Source organism: Agelaius tricolor, unplaced genomic scaffold (assembly GCF_023055355.1).
Source record: "Agelaius tricolor isolate 1412-34295 unplaced genomic scaffold, bAgeTri1.0.p SCAF_17, whole genome shotgun sequence".
In the NCBI taxonomy this organism is placed as follows: domain Eukaryota; kingdom Metazoa; phylum Chordata; class Aves; order Passeriformes; family Icteridae; genus Agelaius; species Agelaius tricolor.
This window is the reverse complement of record NW_027269277.1, coordinates 11,793,537-11,816,039: the sequence shown is the minus strand read 5'-3', so window position 1 is coordinate 11,816,039 and position 22,503 is coordinate 11,793,537. Positions and strand designations below refer to the sequence as shown.

Below are 22,503 nucleotides of genomic sequence, written 5' to 3'. Positions count from 1 at the left end.
TTAGAACAAGTATGTTTTGCTATCTGCTGTAAGACACCATACCACAAATTGAGGGGATTCAGATTAAGACTTGTCTTATTGTAAGTACATTCTGAAGCCTAGACTTTAATCTTTATAAATTATTCATATCTCCTCACAACTGTACCTGTTTCTTTTAAAAATAATCTTGTATGGATTTTCCCTTTCTTCTCAGAGATGGCTGTTCCTCTGATTATCTTAGTCAGGACTCACCCATTACAAGAACCAATTCTTTCTACCACTTTTCCTTTCTTAATTTTCCAAAAGGAATCCTAGTGACCACAGTTCTCTGATGTGAAAGAAATGTCAAATTTTACAGCTTTCTACTTTGTGAATTCCCTTTTTCCACAGAAGGGTGGTGCAACAGACCACCCTGTTTCACCTAGCAAATTACAAGCAAACATTGGAATAACTTAGGTGCAATCTAATGTGATGGTAATGTACAGAAACCTACCTGATAAGTTATGTCATGCCAATTTTTTGCACACTGATGTTGGATGACGACCAGCAGGGGCCTTGTGAAGGAGCATATGGTCGGAGGAGTCATGATGTGATACTGACTTGTGTGATTTATCCAACATTTTGAAAGCAAACTGTCTTACCTTAAAGTGGCTACAGTAAGATAATGCAATCTGATTTTTATAAATAAAAAGTACATACACTTTCCCTTTTCATCATTTGGAGAACTATCACAGCATTTCTCTTATTGTGCCCTTGTTTATAATAATGATTACCTCAAATATTGACAACCATAGACACATTATAATATTAAAGGCTGTATAAACAAATAACTATCTTTCTGATAGATGTTAAGTGTTTTAAAATAGAAACTTTAAAAGTTTTATAAGCAATAGATTCATAATGTATCAGCTTGGAAAAAAGCCAGAACAAACCCACCAAACAAAAAACCCTCAAACAAATCTCCAAACTTGGATTTATCTCTCAAGGAAAAAGAGTTGTCTGTAGCATAATTAGCAGCCATGGCTTATCTCCTTAATTATCTCCCAATTCCTTGAAATGTAGGCTCATGTATGATGTGACTGTATGAATGCAAGAGTTCATACCCCTCACTTCATACATCACAGAACAGCTTTCCTGCATTGCCCTCCTGAGGCCCATAAGAATTGAAGGTCTGCATTAAGGCAATAATCCTAATCAAAGCACATTCTTCACACAGCAGTTCACAGGGCTCAGGAAGGAGTTAGTCTCCCTGATGCACAATTAGTTTCTCTGATAAACATTTTGTTTTTATCTATTGGATTTAGGCTGGGTATTTCTCACCTCCCTCTGAAGCATCAGCTCAGCCCTATTGTCTGGACATCCATCCAAACTCTATCCACACTGATCAAATCAGAAGTTAAATCAGACAGAACCAAGATTTTTAAAATGAAAAGAAATGTAATTCAGCAATGCATAAATCATATTCATCCATTGGCAGCGATGCAATTTCTAAAGCTGATCTGGTAATTCTTGTTCCAAAGCAGAAGGACATAATTTTATCTTCATTTAACAGTTTGTCAAATAATTGCCCACATTTTTCCACAAGCTTAGTATAGTACAAATGGCTTTTCTGATATTTTGATTAATTTTTCCCTAGTAGTAACAACTAAATAATTGGACTAGAAAAGTATATGATTATCTTACAGAATTCTGTTATGGTTAATATATTTCTAGTCTTCATTACCATTTTCATGACTCTGCAGCATGTCACTCACCCTCCACAATCCTGAGACCCTTCCTTCCCTACTTCCTCCCTGCTCTGCACTTTTTGGTTTTACACCACTTTTTCTCAAGCTCACAGCCTAGGTCTCTCATGGAGTCCCCCTAAAGGCAGACTGCAGCTTCAGACTTCTGAGTGAAATAAAATATGAGCACATCTGATGTGGCTTTTTCCCCCTCCTGATCAGCATGACAACATAGTCAATGGCAACACAATTGTGTTAGAGACTTGGCTGTTGCTAAGGAGAAGGGAGCTTGGGAAAATGTGGGAGCAATGTTACTTTAAAATCTGCATGTACACAAGGTCTTTCATACCTTTCCTTACCTCTATACTGGGAAAAGAAATATGGCATTATAGTCATGGTGTTAATATGTCTCATAATGCATTATTTCTCTACTCCTTGGATAACCAAGGAGGGCTACCCATGAGGTCAATATTTATACAGAAGATAACTATCTTCTTCACTCCATCAATGTTATTTAGATCTATGTAAGATTTGGGGCCACAAGAATTTTGCATCTCTCTGTGCTGACAGCACTTAGAACAGTCTTAACTTGGTCTACTTCTCATCCTTTTCTGTTTATGTCCTTGGTGCAGGTAGTACAAAGAAAAGGATTTTACTTATCTCCTTCTCTTCCCCTGCAAGTTCTCTTTGCTGTTCTCTTGACTTTGTTCTCAGAATCTCTCATTTCCCTCTCTGCCTGGCAGACAAGGCAACCTTTGGGATCCTGTGCTATTAGTGTCATCACAGGGCAGAAGTTCCATTCATGGAAGAGCTGTTTCCTGCCTGGCTGTGAGCTGTGAGCTGTATGCTAATGTGACAGCCTGGCAAGTATTTGAGAATGTCACTTCTAGCAAAATAACTGTCCTGAATGGTATTTATCATATATAAAACCACATATATATCAACAAAAAACTCCAACAAAATTCAACTCTAACACATATTTCAAATGAGATGCCCACAGGCACTTACAACATGAGTACATGTCAGTAGCCATATGTGCTGTAATCCTCCTCTTTATACATAGACCCAGCATAATCCTTTCATGCACCATGTATCTAATCTGTATTCTCTGCTTTGGAAGCAAGATTAATCTCAAACTTTCAGAATTAATTCAAAGGCATTAACTAGCTTTCAAACCTTCATTATTTTGGCAACCAAGTAGTTAAACAATGTGGCAAATGACCAAATCATTTCTGGTACCACTTCATTTCAGGTTCTTTAAAGCCCTGCAGCTGAACCACAGCTGGGTACTTAATACAAGGTTTTATCTTTTGGGGGAATGTTACTTTTAAATGCTTAATAATTATGAATTCATTTCCCATTTTTTTATAAGCAGGGGATCATAATGAACTCATTTGTTATTCATGTGAATGTCAAATGTGTTCCCACGGGAGTTTTATTCTAATTCACTATTAGTTAGTGGACTCATAAAATAAAATGTTATCCATTTTTTACTTTGAGCGTGTAATGCTTGGTAATTGTTCATCAAAGGGCAAATGTAATATTTTCCTTTGATAACTTTCATTTCATTCTCATTTAACTAGAAAGAGAACTAGTTTTAGAGTAAGGGTACCTCTAGAAACAGAAGTAGATTTGATAAGCTGTGAACCTTCCATTTAAAATGCAATTAATGAGATTATCATAAACTAGTATTTTAAAAAGCAGATGCATTATAAGTGTGCATGTTTGAACTACATGGATTTAGCATAACAAGACAAGCCATATCCAACATTTATTGTTTAATGATAGTTCAATGAAAGACATATTTCAGTATTCCACAACAGTTTTCAAGCCACTGTTCTATTGCAATAGAAAATTTAGAGGTGAGAGACTTACAGGTCATGGCAGAATCTGAATGTGATGACACTGGACAGCTGGACTTTGATCTGTGAAAACAACCACAAAGTAAGCAATAGAAAAACAGAGAATTCAAATTCTTATGTGATTTTTTTTAAGAGTTAAACACATAGGACTTTTTATTAAATTATTTTCAAATTTCTTCTATATCCCTAATCTAAATGGAGCATTAGCTGGAAGGACCTACCCCATGTACAGATAGCCCTGAAATATTTCAGTGCCTTAGATCTGACATGCTGTGCTAGGATTCTCAAGAACTGTGTCACAGGGATACTTCCAATCTTGAAATGCTCTTCAGAAATGCTAATCAAAACAAATTAATTATTATTGAGATGCAGTTTCAAGGGAGATGGTAATAAACCCAGAATCTCATTTATAACTGGAGCCTGTAGATCAAAAAACTTATACATTTACTCTAAAATACACAATGAGAGATGGCCCTTTTATTTCACTTGAAGTAACAAGGATATGTTTTTTGGTATTAGGAATGGAAATAATAGTTTCCTCAAATAATATGTATGGTCTTTAAATCAAAATATGTTATTATTGTGCAATCTTTGGCAGTCAGTAGATTATTAGAGTATTAACTATGAAGAAACCACTGAGAAAAACAAACATGCAAATCAAAGCTCAGACACAAGTCTTGATCATCACAGATATTTCCAATGTTAAAAACTGTAACTTCACCTTTTATAATAGTTAGCAGGAAACATAATGAGCAACAATGCTTCCTGAATGCTATGACTTCCTTCACAGTTTAAGAAATAGTATTTATATTTATCTTCTAAAATATGTTTTACTTCATTTAAATAATGATCATGTTAAAAAAGAAAAGGTCTACTTTTACTTGTGTAATGGCAGACTGAGTTATATGGATAATGTGAAAAAGGAATATCAGAATTAGTGAATGAAAGGAAAAGTGCACAAGAGAGGTAACACTTTTGAAGCTTGCATGTTTACCAACTGCTTTTTATTCAAAATTAATGCAATGTGTTTATTTTATACATTAAACAACTATGACAGGAATTATCACCACCAGCAGGCAGCCTGAAGGCCTTTCCCTAGAGTGAGAATACAAATGTGGGAGATAAGAAAAATGGGAAGACATAAAGTTTTGTGGGGATAGCTATTGATCTAGGAAAATATCACTTTCCTTGAAAACAGAGGATAGCTCAGGAGACCTAGAAACTGACAAATCATTCATCAATTTACAAGGGGACCTACCAGTTTAAAAGGCCTGGGTTTGAACTCATCATTCTGTAACAGTGAAATTCTATTTACCTCACTGGAGTAATTTGATTTATACATGTCTGAAAGGAGAACTGACTTTTGTAACAGAAAGAAATGAGAAAATATGTTGGAGAGCATGAATTCTACAGAAAGGAAGCAATAAAACTAAGGAAAATGTAATGAATAAGTCAGGCACTGAATTCTACCAGTTCCAACAGATCCAATTTTATTCAGAAACTTGCAGAAGTTGGGGTTCAGGACTGCTAGTCCCCTCCATAAAGATACAAGAGTTAGGATTTGGGGCTCATGAGTTGTTCAGCTTTTCCTTGAAAGAAAAGAAGAATTTGCAGGACTGAGTAAGTGAAAGCAGATAGGGGTGAGGCTGAGCCTGAGCCACGCTGGGGCTGCCCTCACGAGGTGCCGGTGAGGAAAGGAACAACTGCAATGACAAGGGCTTTTCCAGAACCCTGCTGGCTTTTTGCCACCGAGGGTAACAGCTGCTCCTAACTAACACTCCATTTACAGCAAGTCTCTTTTAAGACAATATATTTAGTGATGTTAGCAGTTCATAGTGCTGAAGGACCAGCACCTTTATGGCAAAACACTGGCATTTGTCAGTTTTTACTTTGCACAGAAAAAGAGAGAAGTGCAACAAAGTGACATAAGTGGTGATTTTATCAAACCAGTCACAGAAAGGAGGATCAACATATCATTCAGGGTGACAGGTACAGATCAGAAGCACTTGAAGATATAAGGGTAAGTAATTTAGGCATTGAATATAAAAAAGGCTGATACTTCTAGGGAGAAAGGAAAAAAATACAGTTGATAAACAGTAATGTATTACAATAACAAAGATGGAAAAATACTTGAGTGCCCTGCTTGCATATTTTTAGAAGCTGCAATAGTCTACTAATGAACACACTTTCAAAACAATAGCCAAAATGTTACACTAGGAAAAACTAAACCCATCCAATATCAAGTGACTGGATGTTTCCACCTGGAACAGTGGAAGCAGTCCTTGGCAATCTTAAGATTTACAGATTCTTTTATAGAACTGAGAATGATAAAGGGCAGCGAAGGATTTGCTGAGTTTTCACTGCTCACAAAGATTAAAGAAAAAAGTTCTTCAGTCTCTGGAGAAAAGAACAGTATATCTCATTTCTTTGAAAGGAAGAGAGATGTCAGCTTCAATGCTATCTGAACAGTGTAAAATACCAGAGCAAGGGAGCATGAACCTGAGCTAAGAACTGGACATTAGAGGAATGGAGGTGGAATTCCTTAACACCAAAAGCTGGATAACATGTGCAAAAAGATAGCAAAAGCAGCAGCCAGAAGAAATCAAATCATTTCACAAGAAAATTAAATAACACCTGAAAAAGGAAGCTCAACACATTCTCGCATCAAAAGGAAGATGAGAATTTATGCCTGTTGGCTTCCTTACACTGGAGCATTTCTGTCATCCTTATCAATTAACATCATTAATAATAAATTAGTACTGTTAACATTCACCTCTTTTCTGAAATTGCTGCTCCTTGCATTAACTAAATTTAAATTAAAGTTTCATATTGGTATTTTTACATGAGATACAAAATCAAGTGCTGGCCCCTTGGGATGGCTAAAGGAATAAGCAGGCTTGTAATTGTGGAATCCTGATCAGATTTTAATTCTTAGCATACCATCACCATGCATTTTATCTTCCTAATCCACTCATACACTTGAAAATTAATGATTATATTTTTCCTAATACATCTCAATTGTTGTGTCCTATTTGACTGTTGCTGAGGTTCATTAGTGGTGTCTGTATAACTGCACTGGATAAACAGACATTGATATTAATAGTTGTAATTAACTTACAACTCTTAAAGCTCTCACTCTTCAGAATTGAGAAATGCTATTAATACAAAAGGTTCTCCACAGCAGTGGCAAACATTTTGTGAAGGAGACTAACTACAAACAGCCATGTCAAAAAATATATCCTAAGGCTTATTATTAATGTATCAGCTAGCATAAATCACTGTAGCTTCACTGACCTCAATGCAGCCACAGTGAATTCATATTGAGAATACAGCTACATAAGCTACATCTCCTTTTATCACTGTACAATGGAAAAATACATTGAAAAGGATAGGATATGGTATTAACATAATTTTTGAGGAACATTGCAGCTCACAGAATTAGTTGAAAAGAATTCCATAAAAAAGTTACTACTAGTCTCACCTTCCATTTATTACAAGTGCTTTGAACTTTAGGTTTTTAATTAAATAATTTTTCTGACTCCATAGACACACTTAATGCTTTTATCTCTACTTCAGAAACTGTTCAGTCCTAGATTATTTACTTTGACAAATAACATTTTAGAATGCATGGTTATTGTTTGCTTTACTTGCTTGCTTTGGAGGGTTTATTTGGTGGGGTGTTTGTTTGTTTGTTTTGTTGTGGGGTTTTTTAATGCCCAAACTAATGCCCAGTTTTACAGGGCAAGCTCAGATGGTTTAACAGGACCAAACTTTAAATTCACATTGGAGTGAAAAATGCTTGTAAAACAACGTGAATTTTAAAATAATACAGATTGGATTCACAGTACTGTAAAATTATAACAAAATATGACACAGGACCAGGATTCCAGTAAAAAAACATGTGAGGACCTTTTGTCTGCTGGCTGTTATCACATCCGGAGATGATTTTTTGTACAAGATTTTTTAGCAGAAACTTCAATAGGGGTTTGATATATGGAACAATAGCAGGATATGGCCTCTAAATGGTAGGAACAATTGCTGTTCTCAGACATGTGCAAGTTAACTTTCATTAGCTTTGTTAGATTTTGTGCACACTTTCTGGCCTAGATTCAGGGCTGCATCTAATTTCTCCTGGGGACAACTGAGACACTGAGTGTAAGTGAAGAACAGAAACGATTCTGTCTAAGCAGAATATACCGAGGAAAACTCACATGAGCCTCAAGAGTGTGATAGACCAGTTTGGGAATTATGTGAGAAAGTAATACAAGCAAACCCACTTTCTTTCCAGCTACACCCTTGATGCCTCGTAGGCTGCAGAGCAAGGGAAGAGTTGCCTACAGTGGCTCTACAATGGGTGGAAACTCCTCAGACCAAAGGAATTTTTAGCATGTAAATCTTTCAGTTTTATGGCAGGCCCATCCAAAAAAAGCTCATTAGGATGGGAAGATAGAAAGATAGAATTTAATTTTGGAAGATGTACGTACAGACTTTTCTCTAGAATAGTTACAACTCCATAGACATGCTAGCTGTTTACCTAGTTCAATTTTTGAAGGGATTTTATTTTTACAGAATTATTTGTAGTATAATATTTTCTTCAGTTCTCAGAAAGTGGAATATTCTGTATTTTGAAAAGAGGACTTTCTGTTTCCCTTTCCTTCATTGTCTGGCCCTGACTTTTCTACAGTCACAAGCATAAATGAATTTCCTTCCTATTCAAGGCCCTTTATCTTTCCTCAACTGATTTTCTTTCCCTATTATTTAAAATTCAAATATTTCTGTGATTTCTGACAGTTTCCCCATAAATATATGAAATGCTGCTTTAGGCTGCATCTTCTAATTTTTCACCAGCACTGCTTCAGCTGCCCAAATCCACTAATTCTCAGTTTTGTGTAGCCACTCCAAGAGACCAACACAGATTTTTGTGCAGCCCTCTGATAAACCAGACTGGAGAATTGATTTGGCTGAAAAATAATTGATGGAAATTTAAGGTTTTAACTTGGTCTTCTGCCTCACATCTGCACAAACAGCTGCATGAACACATCAGAATGGGTGGGGCAGGAAAGAGAACAATTAGCTGAGGTAAAACTGCTTGAACCAACATTACTACTCCTGCAGAAGTGCACATGGAGCCAAACAGCCTAAATGTGCTATTTTAAGTACCCTTTTAAATCCCTCACCTGTTCCAGAGCCTATTAAAAGAATTGATACTAATAAGGCAAGGATTATATCACCCCTGCTTACTGATGGAGCCAAATTTTGGCTCATTGTTTCCTTGATCTGGTTGATTTGTCTTCTAATTAGATTGTAGGAAACATAATGGGGAAACATAGATGATCTTTTGGCCCACTTAAAACAATCTGACTTCTACTACAGTCAGTGCAAATTTTACCTCAGATTCAAAAGCTAGTCGATTGTGTCTGTCAGGATATAGTTTCCCCAGATACTTATAAATTCTGATTATTTTGTTTAAGAAGGGCAATCCTTCAGAGCAGTGTCAGATCACTGAGCAATATATTTCTGCAAATAATTCTACGTTTACTATAATAACTTACAGCTCTTTTAATAATAAGCTTCACTTTTTAATTAAAACATTAATTTTAATCTGCTACTTGTAACAAGTGACTTTTGTGAAATCACTGCGGCTTTAGACATGAGGTGAGCAATAGGGCTAAACAGCTGTAGTCATAAAGGAGAGCTGCATCACTCCTAAATTGCATTGACCTAATTGCACAACCATTCTCATTCTGTTGGTACTGCTAAAGAGTTTGTTTTTCATCCAGAGTTCACTTGGGACACTTGACTCCATGAGGCACAGCACTGTCATCGACCAACAGGAAAGAATCTGCTAAAGTTAGCAGAGCATAGAAGTACATTCAGGTTTCTTGTAGTAAGAAATGTAAAAGTCTTTGATACTTTACTGAAGCAAAGGACCAGTGAAACACATGCTGCTATTAACCAAAGCCATATTATCCAAAGAATAAATGCTCCTTCAAATAGAAATAGAAAATTTCCATTGAGCTATGAAGAACATTTTGTGTGGCTGTAGTTCTCTCTACTTCAAGATATTTGATAATACAATTCTGTCTTCCTGATTCCACTAGTTTCCACAGCTGTGTTTGTATATGTGTTGTTGTCTTTACCTAGACAGTTGGTATGCACTACATGCACTGAGGTAAAATAAGAGCACAACTATAGGCAAATACAGCAGAGAGCATCAGCAGAAGTGGAAAAAGGAAGGTTTTTCTAATGATTAAGTAATATCCTTAGTTTACCCTTTCATTCAGGGACCATTTGCAATACAATACTTAATCAAAAAGTTATCACTATTCATTATCAGTAGTCTTGATATTGCATAAGGATTTCAGTCCTAGCTCTGAGCCTTACAATGAATCTTCCAAATATCTGTCCCAGTGGAGTGAACAATTAATCTTTCAGTCTGAATTGTAAGCTTTTGCAATTACTGAATATTTTTATAAATATTGGTGTTAAATAATATAGTATGTTAAAAAAAAGAGAAAAAGATAGAATTCAATACCTGGAGAAACTATTTTCCCAAAAGCAACAGAAGGTGTCACTGCTAACTGATTTTAAACAATTGAATCCCTCAGTAGAAAACACTATCTTTGTTTTGAAAGAAACTTGAACATTGTTTGGGAAGGTAATTGGGTTCCCTTCTCATGTATTCGCCAGCTCCTAACATAAACATTACATTTAAAAATGGAAAAGACTGCTTCACACCATCTAATTCTCATTTCTGTTTGCTATTATTCCCTGCAGCTGTTTTACTTCAGGCTATGATTCACAGTCAAAGCAAGAGGAGTTTACCCAGTATTTGGACTGAAACCTCCAAAGGGCCTTTTAACCCATTAGTATAGGAGATCTAGTAATTTCAAAAACATCATTTAAGATGCTGCCAAAATTAATATGAGGATGCTGGAGAAACCATTTCCATCAAGAAATGTAAAATCGAGTCTCCAAATAGTTTGAAACTGAAATCTTTCTGTATATTTCATTTCAGCTTCTGTAAGAGCTGTCTCTCTAAACTTGTGATATTATTTTAACTCTGTGTGGCAGTCCTCACCCCCTTGTCTCCCTTGAACCTGTAGTGTTGCTAGTCTATGTTAAACAGCTGTTACATCCCATGCCGGAGATGGCTGCATAACACTGACGAGTGAGGTGTTATTTTCTAAATATACTTCGAGATTTTTAAGTACTTTATGGCTGTTTGCAAGTCTCTCCATTCAGACACATCTATATGTGAGGCTAACGTAAAACAGTAATATAAAACACATTTCCTCTCCTTAATAAGCTTAATTTTTGGTTTCTGGAGAACAGCAGGAACTCACATCCTTTTTCCTCTGGACTTCCCTTCCCTAGAGGTCCCTCCCGGGCTGCCCGCACCCAGCGCCGTGGTCTCACTGGGTCATGGCTGCTGGCTCTGCAGCTACGGGCCTATGCTCCGAGCTGCTATTTACTGGTTGGGAATTGCCAAAGCTGTAATTAAAAAAAGATATATTTTTTATATATCTATCTATATGCCTATAAAGCCCGTGGCTTTTAGCCATCACGATTGCATGCTTAACAGCTGCATCCAAGCACTCTCTCCAGGCTCCCAGCCTGGCGGCTCCAACACAGCCCTCCCCTTCTCTTCCCCAGAGAAAGGCATTTCAGGTCACTTGAATTATTTAGCGGGGTGTTTTTAACCATCTCAAGGGCTTTGCTCCTGCCGTGCAGCTCGGGTTTGTGGGTTTATTTTTTTCTTTCTTTTTTTTAGCACGCGAGGTGGAGTTGCTCCACTTCCCTGGCAGAAGGAGGAGATAAAGCGCGGGGGGAAGGCGAGAGGGGCGGCTTGGCGTGTGGAGGGGAGGGGAAAGGCCGCCACACCTGCGGGCCGCGCTGCCCCCTCAGGCCCGGCCCTGGCCGCCGGGGCCGCTCACCGGGTCGCTCTAACGCAGCTCTCTCTGTCTCTTCTTTCCCCCCCTCCCCCGCCAATCCTCCTCTCCCTCCCGCTCCTCATTCATCCTCCCCTCTCCCGCCCCCTCCCCGTGCAGGCGAAGCGGGCGCGGCAGGAGGCGGAGCGGGCCGCCGCACGTCCCCCGGCCGGCCGGCCGGCCCCCCCGCCATGGGTCGGAAGCGCTGCGTGGGGGGAGACGGCTCCAAGATGGCGGCGGGTTGCTGCGGGGTGAAGAAGCAGAAACTCTCCAGCTCCCCTCCCTCGGGCTCGGCCGGCCCGGGTGGCGGCGGCGGCGGCTCCCACTGCGGCGGGGCGGCGGCGGCGGGGGGCGAGCCGGGGGCGCTGCCCCCGCCGGGGGGCCCCCGCCTGAACGGCATCGGGGGACTGGCGGGGGGCGCCGCCGGCTGCGCCCTGTCCCCGCCGCTGCCGCCCAGCTGCGGCGGGGGCCCCGCCGGCCTCTCCCCGCCGGCCTCCTCGCTGCTCGCCTCCCCCGGCTCCGGCGGGCCCGGCTGCAGGAAGATGGTGGTGTCGGCCGAGATGTGCTGCTTCTGCTTCGATGTGCTTTACTGTCACCTGTACGGATACCAGCCCCCGCGGAGCCCCCGCTTCACCAACGACCCATAGTGAGTATCGGCGCGACCGCCCGCGTGGGCGCCTCGTGCGCGCCCGTCCCGCCCGGCTCCCCCCCGGCCGGGCGCCCTCCCTCACTCCCTCCCCGCCGGCTCCCGCCTCCCGCCCGGCACCTTCCCCGCTGTCGCCGCCCGACCGCTGTCCTCGCCTGGCCCCACGCCTGTCCCCGGGCCCGGCCCGCGGGCGCCCCCGCTCCCCGGGAGCCGCGCTGCCCTCCCGCGCCGGGCTCGCCCCGGGGGGCGCCGCGCTGCCCGCCAGCTCCGTGAGTCCTCCCCGGCCCCTCTTGGCCCGTCGCTCCCGGGGCTCGCTGGTGACATCTCCCCCGTGATCCCTCACACCTCTGGCAGCGCCCTGCTCCGAGCGGCCGCCTTTGTGGCAGGCTCCGCGGCCACCTCCGGCCGCCGCGCTCCGTGGGCAGTGCCCTCTCCCCGCTCGTGGGCTGTGTTCAGCAGTCCCCGAGCAGCTCCCTCCTCGCTCAGTTTCACCAGTAGTCCTTACTGGGACCCCTTCACTAGGCAGCCTCTCGCTGTCCGTGTGTTCGGCATGAGGGCGGCCCTCTCCTTCACCAGTGCTGGATGGTGAGTACCTAGTGTAAGAGCCCTGTGTGCGAGTCCCGGATTTGTGAACACTGGTGTACCTGTACATTCCCCGTGCCAGGCACTTGTAACGCTACTTTGGTCTCATATCGTTCAGAGTCCTTGCTTTGTAATGACTCCTGAAGATCACCCAGTGTTAGACATCCCGAGTCCCTGAGTAATCCACCACATCAAATTCCCAGAGTTTTGAAAAGATCACATAAACACCTGTTACTCCCATCCTCCCTCTGCCTCCCAAGCTTCCTTGCAAGAGTGTCCAACAAGGGCCTGTTTTATTCCCATCCCTGGCCACTCTTGTTCAGTGTTTGTCTTGAACCTTGTGCCACACTGCCTTCAGAAGTGACCTGCCAGGACCGTCTTGCCCAGCATGTCAGCACCTGCAGCCTGCCTGTGCTGGGGAGCCGGGCATGCTGCTGCAGATAAGCTCAGACACTTCAGGGAGTAACTTCTCTCTGACAGGAAGTTCCTTCCTCTCAGCCGGGATGAGTTACCGAGTTGCTGCATGATCCAAGTCTGTTTGATTGCAGAGTTAACGTAAGGGGTTGTTGAAATTGAGTTTCCGCTGTTTTACTTTGCTTTTAAATGAAATGGAGCTCATGTGGTGAGTTTCCAAGCTCCAGCTGAGACTCGACTGTGTTGGTCCACCAGAGTGCATGTCACTTTTTTCCTCTTATGTATAGCATGACTATCAAGTTCGTGAGAACCTGTGCTTTCTCAGTACTTAATGAGTACAGATTTTCCGTGTATGTCCTGGACCCTCGTGCACCTTCACCAGTGCAAACAGTTATTGTGCAGTCTGTGTTTCATTAATGAGATGTAGTGTATGCTTCTTGGTGTTTAAAAATGTAATGTATTGATAATCTTATTTGTAGTCCTTGCTGTTCTAACACCCAGGATCTATACATCTCTTGCATACTTTCAGCTGCTGTCATGACAACCCAGCTCTGTGGATTCCTACTTAACCTGCCACCCCAGCAAGTCTTCCCTATATGCTCTTCATAACTCCTATGTGATTTCATCAGAGTACCAATAATGAAAGGAGGGCAGGGAGACTCCACTGTGAGTTTCTTTACCCAGGTCTTTTGCAAATCCATGTCTGTCCTTTTGTAGATACCAACTGTTCAGCAACTGCTGCTCTCAGTAGCCATTTTGCTGTGCATTGTCCTGTGTCTGTTCTCCATCCCAGACCACTATAGGTTGCAACATCAGCTTTGTGCCGTTTCACTTTTTCATTGCTGTGAGAGAGTTGAATTTTTTCTGTCTCTGTAACAATATTACATTGGTGTTATGGTTTTTTATCTGTGTTGTAGAATGATTTGTTGAACAGATTAGTTCTACTGTTTGTTTTATTACTGGAGGAAACTGAGGCAGGGGTGAAGATTTCAGCACTGTTTTCCAGTAAGCACTTTGATTCTTCTTAGTAAGCAGTAAATCAATTTACTTTTTTCCTCCTGCTTCTTACTTTAAACACAACACAATTGCAAACTAAGTAAAATTATGTAATTTTTTCTGAAATTCATATGTGTTCTTCAGATTTAGTTGCTAGACCTGGTGAAAAGTTGCTGCATCAACTTCTGAACTTTTAGACTTCAGAAAGTGGCACTGTCATTAAAATTAGTAATGTAATTTCTGTTTATTCCCATGCTTGTGCCAGCATGCATGGTTGTATAGATCAGGAAATGATCTAACAATAATTTTATATTTTTCCCCAATTGGTTACAGAGTTTGGTTCTCACTGGATCATTGCATGGCTTCACAAACATTTTTGTCTGCACAATTGTGAGGTGGGAATAAGCAGACAGATGGCAGAACTGCTGCTTTCAGCAGCCTTGTGAGCTGATTATGTTTGTGCAGTTGGGGATGCAACTTTGAAAAAGTTGTTCAGTATTACACGTAAAATTATAGGTCGGTGAATAAATTGCTCTTGCTAAGTGTTCAGAGGCAGCATGATTTCTAGCATTCACAAGATTTGCAGGCAGTCTTAGTGATAACTGGGTAACTCACAAAGATTAGATGTTGGCTTTGAAGCTGGGCTTCATCCTGTACAGCAAAAGAATCCTGAATGAGAACTGGTGTTTTTCAGTGAATGTGTATTGCAGCTTTCTGCCTCAAATTCATTTGGAGGCTTTGTCTATGGAATGAAATATGTGGTCAAAGAGCAGTGGCCTAAAATAAGGGTTTGTATGTAAATTATAGAGTTATTTTTTAAAGTCATTTTAATTACAGGGAGGATGAAAGACCTGTGAGCAGGTATCCTCGCACAAACATGACTCATATTCCTTGCAGGTCTTTGAACAATGAAACTGGGCATGATCAAAGAAAAGCAGGTGGTTGAATCACTTGGACAAGGGGTTCTGGCATGGTGTCTTTAGAGCAAAACCTGCTTGTGACACCTCTGGATTTTTCTGACTTTCTGATGCCAAGATGAGGACAGCATCAGGACAGCAAATTCAAGGCAGTAGGAATGAGTTGAAAAGTTTTGAAAGGGTGTGGGTTTTGAACTCCAGGGCAGGCCATACATGGATGAAACAGTTGGCATTTTCCTATCTCTGGAGTTCTTAAAGCACAGAGAATAGGGTGTGGAGGGTATTGCTGGGGAGGTGTTGGGTTGGAGGGGTGGTGACTCATGGAGTTAAAAGAAGATAGCTGAAGACGTTGAATATCTCCAGCAGTGTTTTGTTGAGAATAGGCTGAGCAAGTTCTTTCTGCCATAGCTTCCTCTCCTCTTGTAGCCTCCATGGATCTGTTAACATTTTATTCTGTCTCTCTTAGTTGAAGAACTTTCTCATACCTTTAATTTCACTTCACTTTTGGTTGCGCTCTAAGCCACCCTTGCCCTTCTTCACAGGATATGTCCTGCAGGGCCTGTGCCTTCCTTCCACCAATGTGATGGCTCTCACACTACAGGTTCAGAAGGCATGTAGAAATTATCATGGCAGTGTGAACACTGATACAAAATTTGAAAATTGCTGACCCAGACAAAATTGTCTCTAGGACAAAGTGTTGTTTAGACGCTGATTTTGAGACTCCGTTTCATGAGTAAAATTACAGAACACTGAACTTGTCCATAGAAATGAATTGTAAGGGGATGCAGGAAGAATTGTAAAAGCATTTTAACCCACTCATTTATGGAGAATGAAAACTGAGTAGCCTTTTTTACCTTTCTGACAAGTAACTTCAATCCCTTTTGCTTTTCTGGTTTGGTCTCGTGCAATACACAGGATGGGCCATTATGATTAGTGGAAACAATACCATGTCCTGCCTTCTGTTGTGAAAGTGGAAAGGAGGTGTCTACCAGTGTGAAGGGGCTCAAGGTTTACACTATTGCTCACTGCTGCTTTCCTTCTAGTAGGAAAATGTTTGAGTGGAAGTGCAAGAAGGTTGTGACAAGAGAGGGAGGATAAGTGTGTGAAGAGGAGTTCAGTTGAAGCTGTGCTGTGGGGAGTGAGGAGGACTTTTTTCTTAGAATCTCACATCTCTGGTCCCTGTAATGATTTCCCTTGGCACACAGAAATAATCTTTCTGAGTTTTTGTCCTGCACAGTGTCTGCTTCAAGCTCTTCATCTTGCCTACTTATTTTAATATCAACATCTTTGTGTGGAAGACATTGTCTGGCAGCCCATCAGGTTAACTCTTTTGTCAGTTGTTTGTTTGCTTTTTGTAGTCCCTTCTTGAAGGTTTTGGCTAGTGAGCAGGATTATTTTAGCAGTGACCACCTGTACTTGACACAGTGTGTAAGGGGAATCATTTGTTCTGCCCCTGTCATCTGGTACTTGGTAACCAAGAACACAAGTTTGCACCTGGAATGAGAGCTGGGGCCTGTGCCCTGCTTCCCACCTGTCTGAAGAGCTCTTTGGAAATTGTATTCATGTACAGCCCCAAAGCTGATTTTCTTGCAGTGTTTGCTGTCCAATGCTTTCTAGTAAGGCATTGAAGAGAGATGAGACTTGTCTGTAGGTGTGTACATATGCACACATACGTGTGAATAAAAATGTTATTGCTTGCAGTTGATAGGATTTCATGCTTTTCTCAATTTCTTGTTTCTTGGCTGCAGCCTGACCTCCAGCTTTAGTCTCTACAACTTACTGTTATGTTGGAACATTGCACTTAACTCCTTGCTTGCTTTGGTATATGCTTCTTTACAGGCTTTTTTTCTGAAACTTAGTCTGGAAACGTAGAATTTCATATTGTCTTAAAAAACCCAGCAGTGTTCTTTCTCTGCAATCCCTACACAGAGTTGAGCTGTACCTATTGTCATTACTGCTCTTGATGCCAGGAATATGAAATTTTGTTGTTTCTCTGCAGGACTTGGTTGTATGGCAGTGGAGACTTACACTGTTTTGTGGCAGACTCAGTAATAATCTCTATTTATTGTTACATTCCAATATTACACAACAGCTATAATGATTGTTTGGTCATGGCCAAAGATCAACAAGGAAACACACAGGGAAATGTTCTTTCACATCTGTGTGTCTGTCTGACTTCATTCTGGTTTTCATGTGCATGTCATGTGGATTTGTATAAGGTTCAGTATTTTCTTCTGAATTAATGGGGTGTATTGGTCATTACTGTTGAATGTTAAATGTTGGAATATGAAGTAGTGGTTCTTTCAGAGTGGCATTCTGTGGTAGATGCTTTGAAAATGTAGTACAGTAGAGAATGTGTATTTTGGCTGGCATTGGCAGTGCTCAGCAGGGAATTCCCAGCATATTTGAAAGCAGATCTGGTGAATGCATCTTGGTGCAGCAGAGGGGCAGAAGGGATAAGGTTGCATGGCTTCAAAAAGAAGTTGCCTTTGCCAGTAGGTTCATCCTCTGATATGATTGGAGAACTGAGAAAATAATGCGGTGATAAACTCCAAATTAGGTTATCTGTAATTGGAGGACTTTTTCCTTCATAAGGTCCCTTTAGTGAGCTGTTCTTACATGCAGATGAGATAGTTTCTATTAATACAGGAAATCAAATCATTGGCTGTCTTAAGGATAGACCCTGGTTCTGTTTCTTTAGCTAAAAGCAGTCACCACAAAGTCATTCTAAGTGCTCTCATTCTCTGCAGTACTAGTTCTGTGGAAGTTAATTTTCTCATACTCCTTTTAGGGTGAAGAGGAGTCAGCAACAACCTCTCCTTGTGACATCAGTCTGGTCATTCATTTTTATTGCCTCCTTTGGTTTAGTTACATTCATATTGTTTGTCATACTTTCTTTATTCAATTTAGTGCTTTATGTTCCCGCTAAAGATTTTCATGGATATTCAAATTTTAACATTGCTTTTGACATTTAAACTCTCTGACTGTCAGAAAAATGTATTTTGTGTCTAGATTTGGTTTACTTCACACATCTAACTGAAGTATTTTTTTGCTAGAAATTGTTGAAACATTAATGATTTAGGAATGCAGGTATTTATTTGGAGCTGCTGAAAGAGTATGCAGTTCTGCCTTCTCTTCTGTTGTGAGTTAAATATAATAATAATGTTATCTAGCACTAAATGGTAAACCAATAGAAATTTAATGTTGGCACTTTTTGGTTGCTGACAGTTAAGAGATAACCAGAAAATAAAAGTTAGGAACCCTGGGCTAGCTCATTTTGCTTAGTTTACAGATCTAGACTGTGACCAGTTAATGAATGAAATGTAGTCTTTAGTTTTTTGTTCTCTCAAAACTCATGCCATAATTAATGGAGCAAGCTCAGTATGTTAAGCTATCTGTTTTTGCATTAAGTAAGTGTTTACAGTTAAGTGCAGGTTTTCTGTAGCATCAAATTATTGTCTTCAGAAATAGAAGTGTTAGTTGTTTGATACATGCCATATAGTGGTGGTTTGTGGCAAGAGTCTCCATGGAAGGCAGGAAGTATGTAAATTATTTTAAAATAATAGTAGACTCACCAGAGTTTGGCCAATGCAGAAACTGTTGCTAGGCTGGAGGCCAAAACAAGTCCAGTCAGGCCCTGACCCTCGTTAGCAAAGCATTATGAAAATGCTTGACTTTTTTTATGATGTTTATGCTCCTAAGGAATGGGTTATTAAGATTGGTACTCAGCTTAGCATTGCAAAGTTTGCATTTAAATAACAAGATGGGGCAGTTCTACTGTGGTTAATTGACAAATTCTCAGAAACATGTCCTTGATGACAAAGCATGCTGGGATCTCCAATGGAGTATGGCTGTTGAGCTGGTCCTAGTGCTGCATTGCTCACTGTGTGATAGTACTGTGGTATATGCTGACTGACCAAAAGCTGGGCAGTTTATCAGTCCAGCCCTATAAACAAGTCAGCATCTTTCCTGGACTACTTGTATGACCTTCTAAAAAGCCCTTCATTTACATGACTGGGGTGTTGGCTAAAGCAATCAATGTAAAGAGCTTCATTTCTGAAGGCACACCTTCCTGTTCCATTAGTCAGAAACATATTTACTGAGTTTGTTTTGTTTTTTTTTTTTTTTTTTTTGCATCTGTGTCATCCTTTCACAACTGGTGTCCCCTAACAGACTGCACCTCTCTGTCCATGCCTTACAGGATATGCCTGAAGTTTTTGTAGTCTGACTGGGCTTTGATAACTTCCTGGAAGGCAGTGCTTGTTGTGAGTACATGGATATTGCTTTGCCACACTAAGTACTTGCAGCCAGGGTTATTCAAGTGCTAATTTCATGAGAATGACATCTTATGGAATGCAGAACAGCTCCATGGAGTTGTAGCAAGGTCACTGGGACAGCAGCCATATCAAGATCTGTATGTCTTCCCAGAGCACTCTTGTGTTACAAAGATGGAGTTCTCACAATCCTTAATGGTATATAAAATCTCACTTCATGTTTTTCTTTCCATTGGCTTGAAATCTGTGGCACCTTTGGCAAAGTTGAACCTAGGGCTGCAGTGGTTGTAATATATGTGCCATAGACATACTCCTGTAATTTATCTTTTGCCCCTCTGCCACCAAAGATGTCTCCTCTCCAGGTTTTGTTGGCACACCATGGGTTCTAGCATCTGGGAGGCTGTCTGCTTTATTTACTGGTTGGTACTTGGGGGCCATGTTTGAGACAGAAGAGAGAGGAAGAGAAGGATCCTTGTCATAAGTTTTTATCTTTAGCATCAGTAATGCTTCTGCTTTATCTTTTCTGAAAGTTAAAACACTTTCCCTGTTCTCCATGTGGTGCTCTGTACAGAGATAAGACTTCTATGGGTGAAGCTCAAGAATTCATGAGTTTTAGCTGTATTATTTAGGTATAAAAAAGTGTGTGATTCTCCACTGGTGGACAGCAGTGTGGGCCTGTGTAAATCTGGTTGCTTCCAGCCCCTTTTTCTAGCTGACTGTAAGAATAGAAGTGTTGGGTGCCACACTATTTTCCTTACTCAGTAAGTGAGCACAAGGCTAAGTTCAGCTGACAAGGAATGGCAAGTTTGCAAGGTTCTTCTTTTCTGTATAAATAAACTTGCTGAAAGATTGACTTTTGGGAAAGATGATGTTCTAGGCAGAGGTCCCTTGTAAGGACCTTTATGAGGAAGAAAAAACATTTTTTTTGTAGTCTTCAGTACTTTGACTGCCACATTAAGTAGGCAAAGGAAGTGCTGCACTAATCTCTGAAGTAGTGTTTCTGCAAAGAGAGTGCTGGGGGCTGAGCATGTGGTTGAAAAACCTACGGACAAGGTGCAGTGAGGAAAAAAGCCTCTTCAAAGAGTGCTGCAGTGCCTGAAGGGAAGTGATTAACTGCACTTGAAGCATCTAGTAAGCATGAGGGGAGCAAAACTCCAGCAAGCCACTGGCACAAATTAAAAACTGCCAGCCAAGCAGTAGAAGGCAAATTCTTTTGGTACAGTGTTACAAGCAGTTATCCAAACTCTGAAGAACCAAATGGTAATGGAGTATTAAAACTGATCCCTAATTAAGATGCTGATAGAATGCAAAGTTGTAGTAATGAGGCTCACTCTTCCTTAAGAAATAGGAGCAGGATTCTGGCTCTGATTCAGCTCAACTAAAATTGAAAAATAAACAGGTAGAGAAGAGTCAGGCAGCAGAAATCTCATATGGGATATTTCCTGCCATAGTACCTGGATTACTCTAAAATACTGGGACTAAAATTTGAGAGAATATATGATTGGGGCTATTCATTGGGAAGGAACACTGGATAAACTCAAGCATTAAAAATGAAGTGTTATAAAGGACAAGTGGAACACAAATTGCCTTTTTCTTAATTCACAGGAAAAAGGTTCAAGTGAAACAAGTATTCCTGTGTACGTTTAACCACTGTGGTCTCTTTTCACCTCAAGGTTGAATTATTGCAGTTTTCTGTGCTTGGACAGCTTGAGCTTTTAAGGTAGTAAATTTAAGCCACTGCAAAAAGTAGCTTCCAGCAGTACCTCTTTTTGGGAGAATATGAAATCTGTGCTTCAGGTTGTTTGGTGCCAGCTACTTCTTTTTTTTTTTCCCCTTCCTTTTTTTCCTTTTGCACTATTTCAAGGTGTTAAGTTCCTTCACATATGTAATGTAAATGTCTTGGAATAACCTGCTCAAAGACTACCTACTACCCTTTGCCATCCTGCTAATTTAAGTATGCTTTCTTCTTTTTTAAATGTGTTGAGGTGCTCAGCAGCAGCAGGTTATCCTGAGCTGAAATAGTTACACTAGATCTGGTAGATGAAGATAGAGGAACGTGATGAACACTGCTGCTGCTACAATGTGAGATATTACTCTTTCACTGACCAGTGGTCATATAAATGTATGGATGACATACACATCCAATAGTTAGGCAAAAGAAGCATTATACACTTTCTTGGTTGTCATTTTATGTAGAATGTTTAATGGAAATTGCTCTGGAGGAGAAAACTAGGCCAGTTCAGAGTGGTCTCTGACATCTTGGCACTAAATTTTAGAGGGTTGGAGATGCCAGAAATTTCTTGGAAGAGGCCATTGCAGAGAGATCAGTAATGTTCAGATGGTTCCACTGGTAAGACCTCTACTTGTTTTCAAGTGATTGGATAAGTCAAAAGAAGAAAGAGAGAATCTTACATAAAAACACTCTTGGACCTCTGAGTGTTTTTGGGGCTTTGCAGGTTCTGTCCAACTTCTCTGTATCCAAGTTATTCGAGCAGGCAAGTGGGACTTAAGGATGAATCACTGCAGTGGTGTTTGGAAGGGTTGTGTTTTGTTCCTGGCCTTGTGATTATGGTGGGCAAACCTGAATGAGGTCTTCAATCACTCTACCTTGTGTTCTTGATGTAAAAAATAAGGCACCTCAACCTACTTTTCTTTGTCAAGTTAGTATAGAGGGAAATTGGCTGTTATTGCAATTGTTCTTTCCCTTGACTGGATTATCCTGCCAAGAAGCTCTCCAGACTCGGCTCAGGATATTTTTGCCTAAATTGGCAACTTGGAGACGTGCACTTTTTTTCCTTTTTTTCCTTCTTTTCCTTTTTTTAAACTGTAATCGACTATATCTGAAATGAATCACAGTTGTATTCATGTTAGCTTGACTCCTTTAAAGGCTATTCTTGCTTCTCAAATAAGCCTCAGAATTTGCAATGATTTTTTTTCAGACTAGTTTTTTCATTTGGGGTTCTCAGAGTCACAGTATCCTCCTTCACAGTTTAGAGTACTGTTCAGTGAATCCTTTTCCTGAGAATAGTTCAGACAGTTTTAAGTCTGTGAATACAAGCTGAAGACAAGACTAAAAATCATACTGCAATCTTGTGTTCTGTTCAAGTTGCATGAACACCATTGTTTTATGGACATTTTGGAGCTGTGAAGAAGGAAGGTATGGTTACACATTCCATGC

The 22,503-nt window shown here is 40.6% G+C and overlaps 1 protein-coding gene across 4 annotated transcripts in view; it reads left to right on the top strand.

Moving 5' to 3' along the window:
• Positions 1 to 22,503, top strand: part of AMMECR1 (AMMECR nuclear protein 1) — a 95,625-nt gene that overhangs the window by 13,769 nt on the left and 59,353 nt on the right. For all 4 annotated transcript variants that reach the window (XR_011681575.1, XM_071442470.1, XM_071442471.1 and 1 more), the window contains exon 2: positions 11,617 to 12,142. Coding sequence is in view for 3 of the 4 variants with exons in the window: in XM_071442470.1 (XP_071298571.1) it covers positions 11,617 to 12,142 (526 nt within the window). In the remaining variant the exon portion in view is untranslated. The remainder of the gene's footprint in view (positions 1 to 11,616; positions 12,143 to 22,503) is intronic.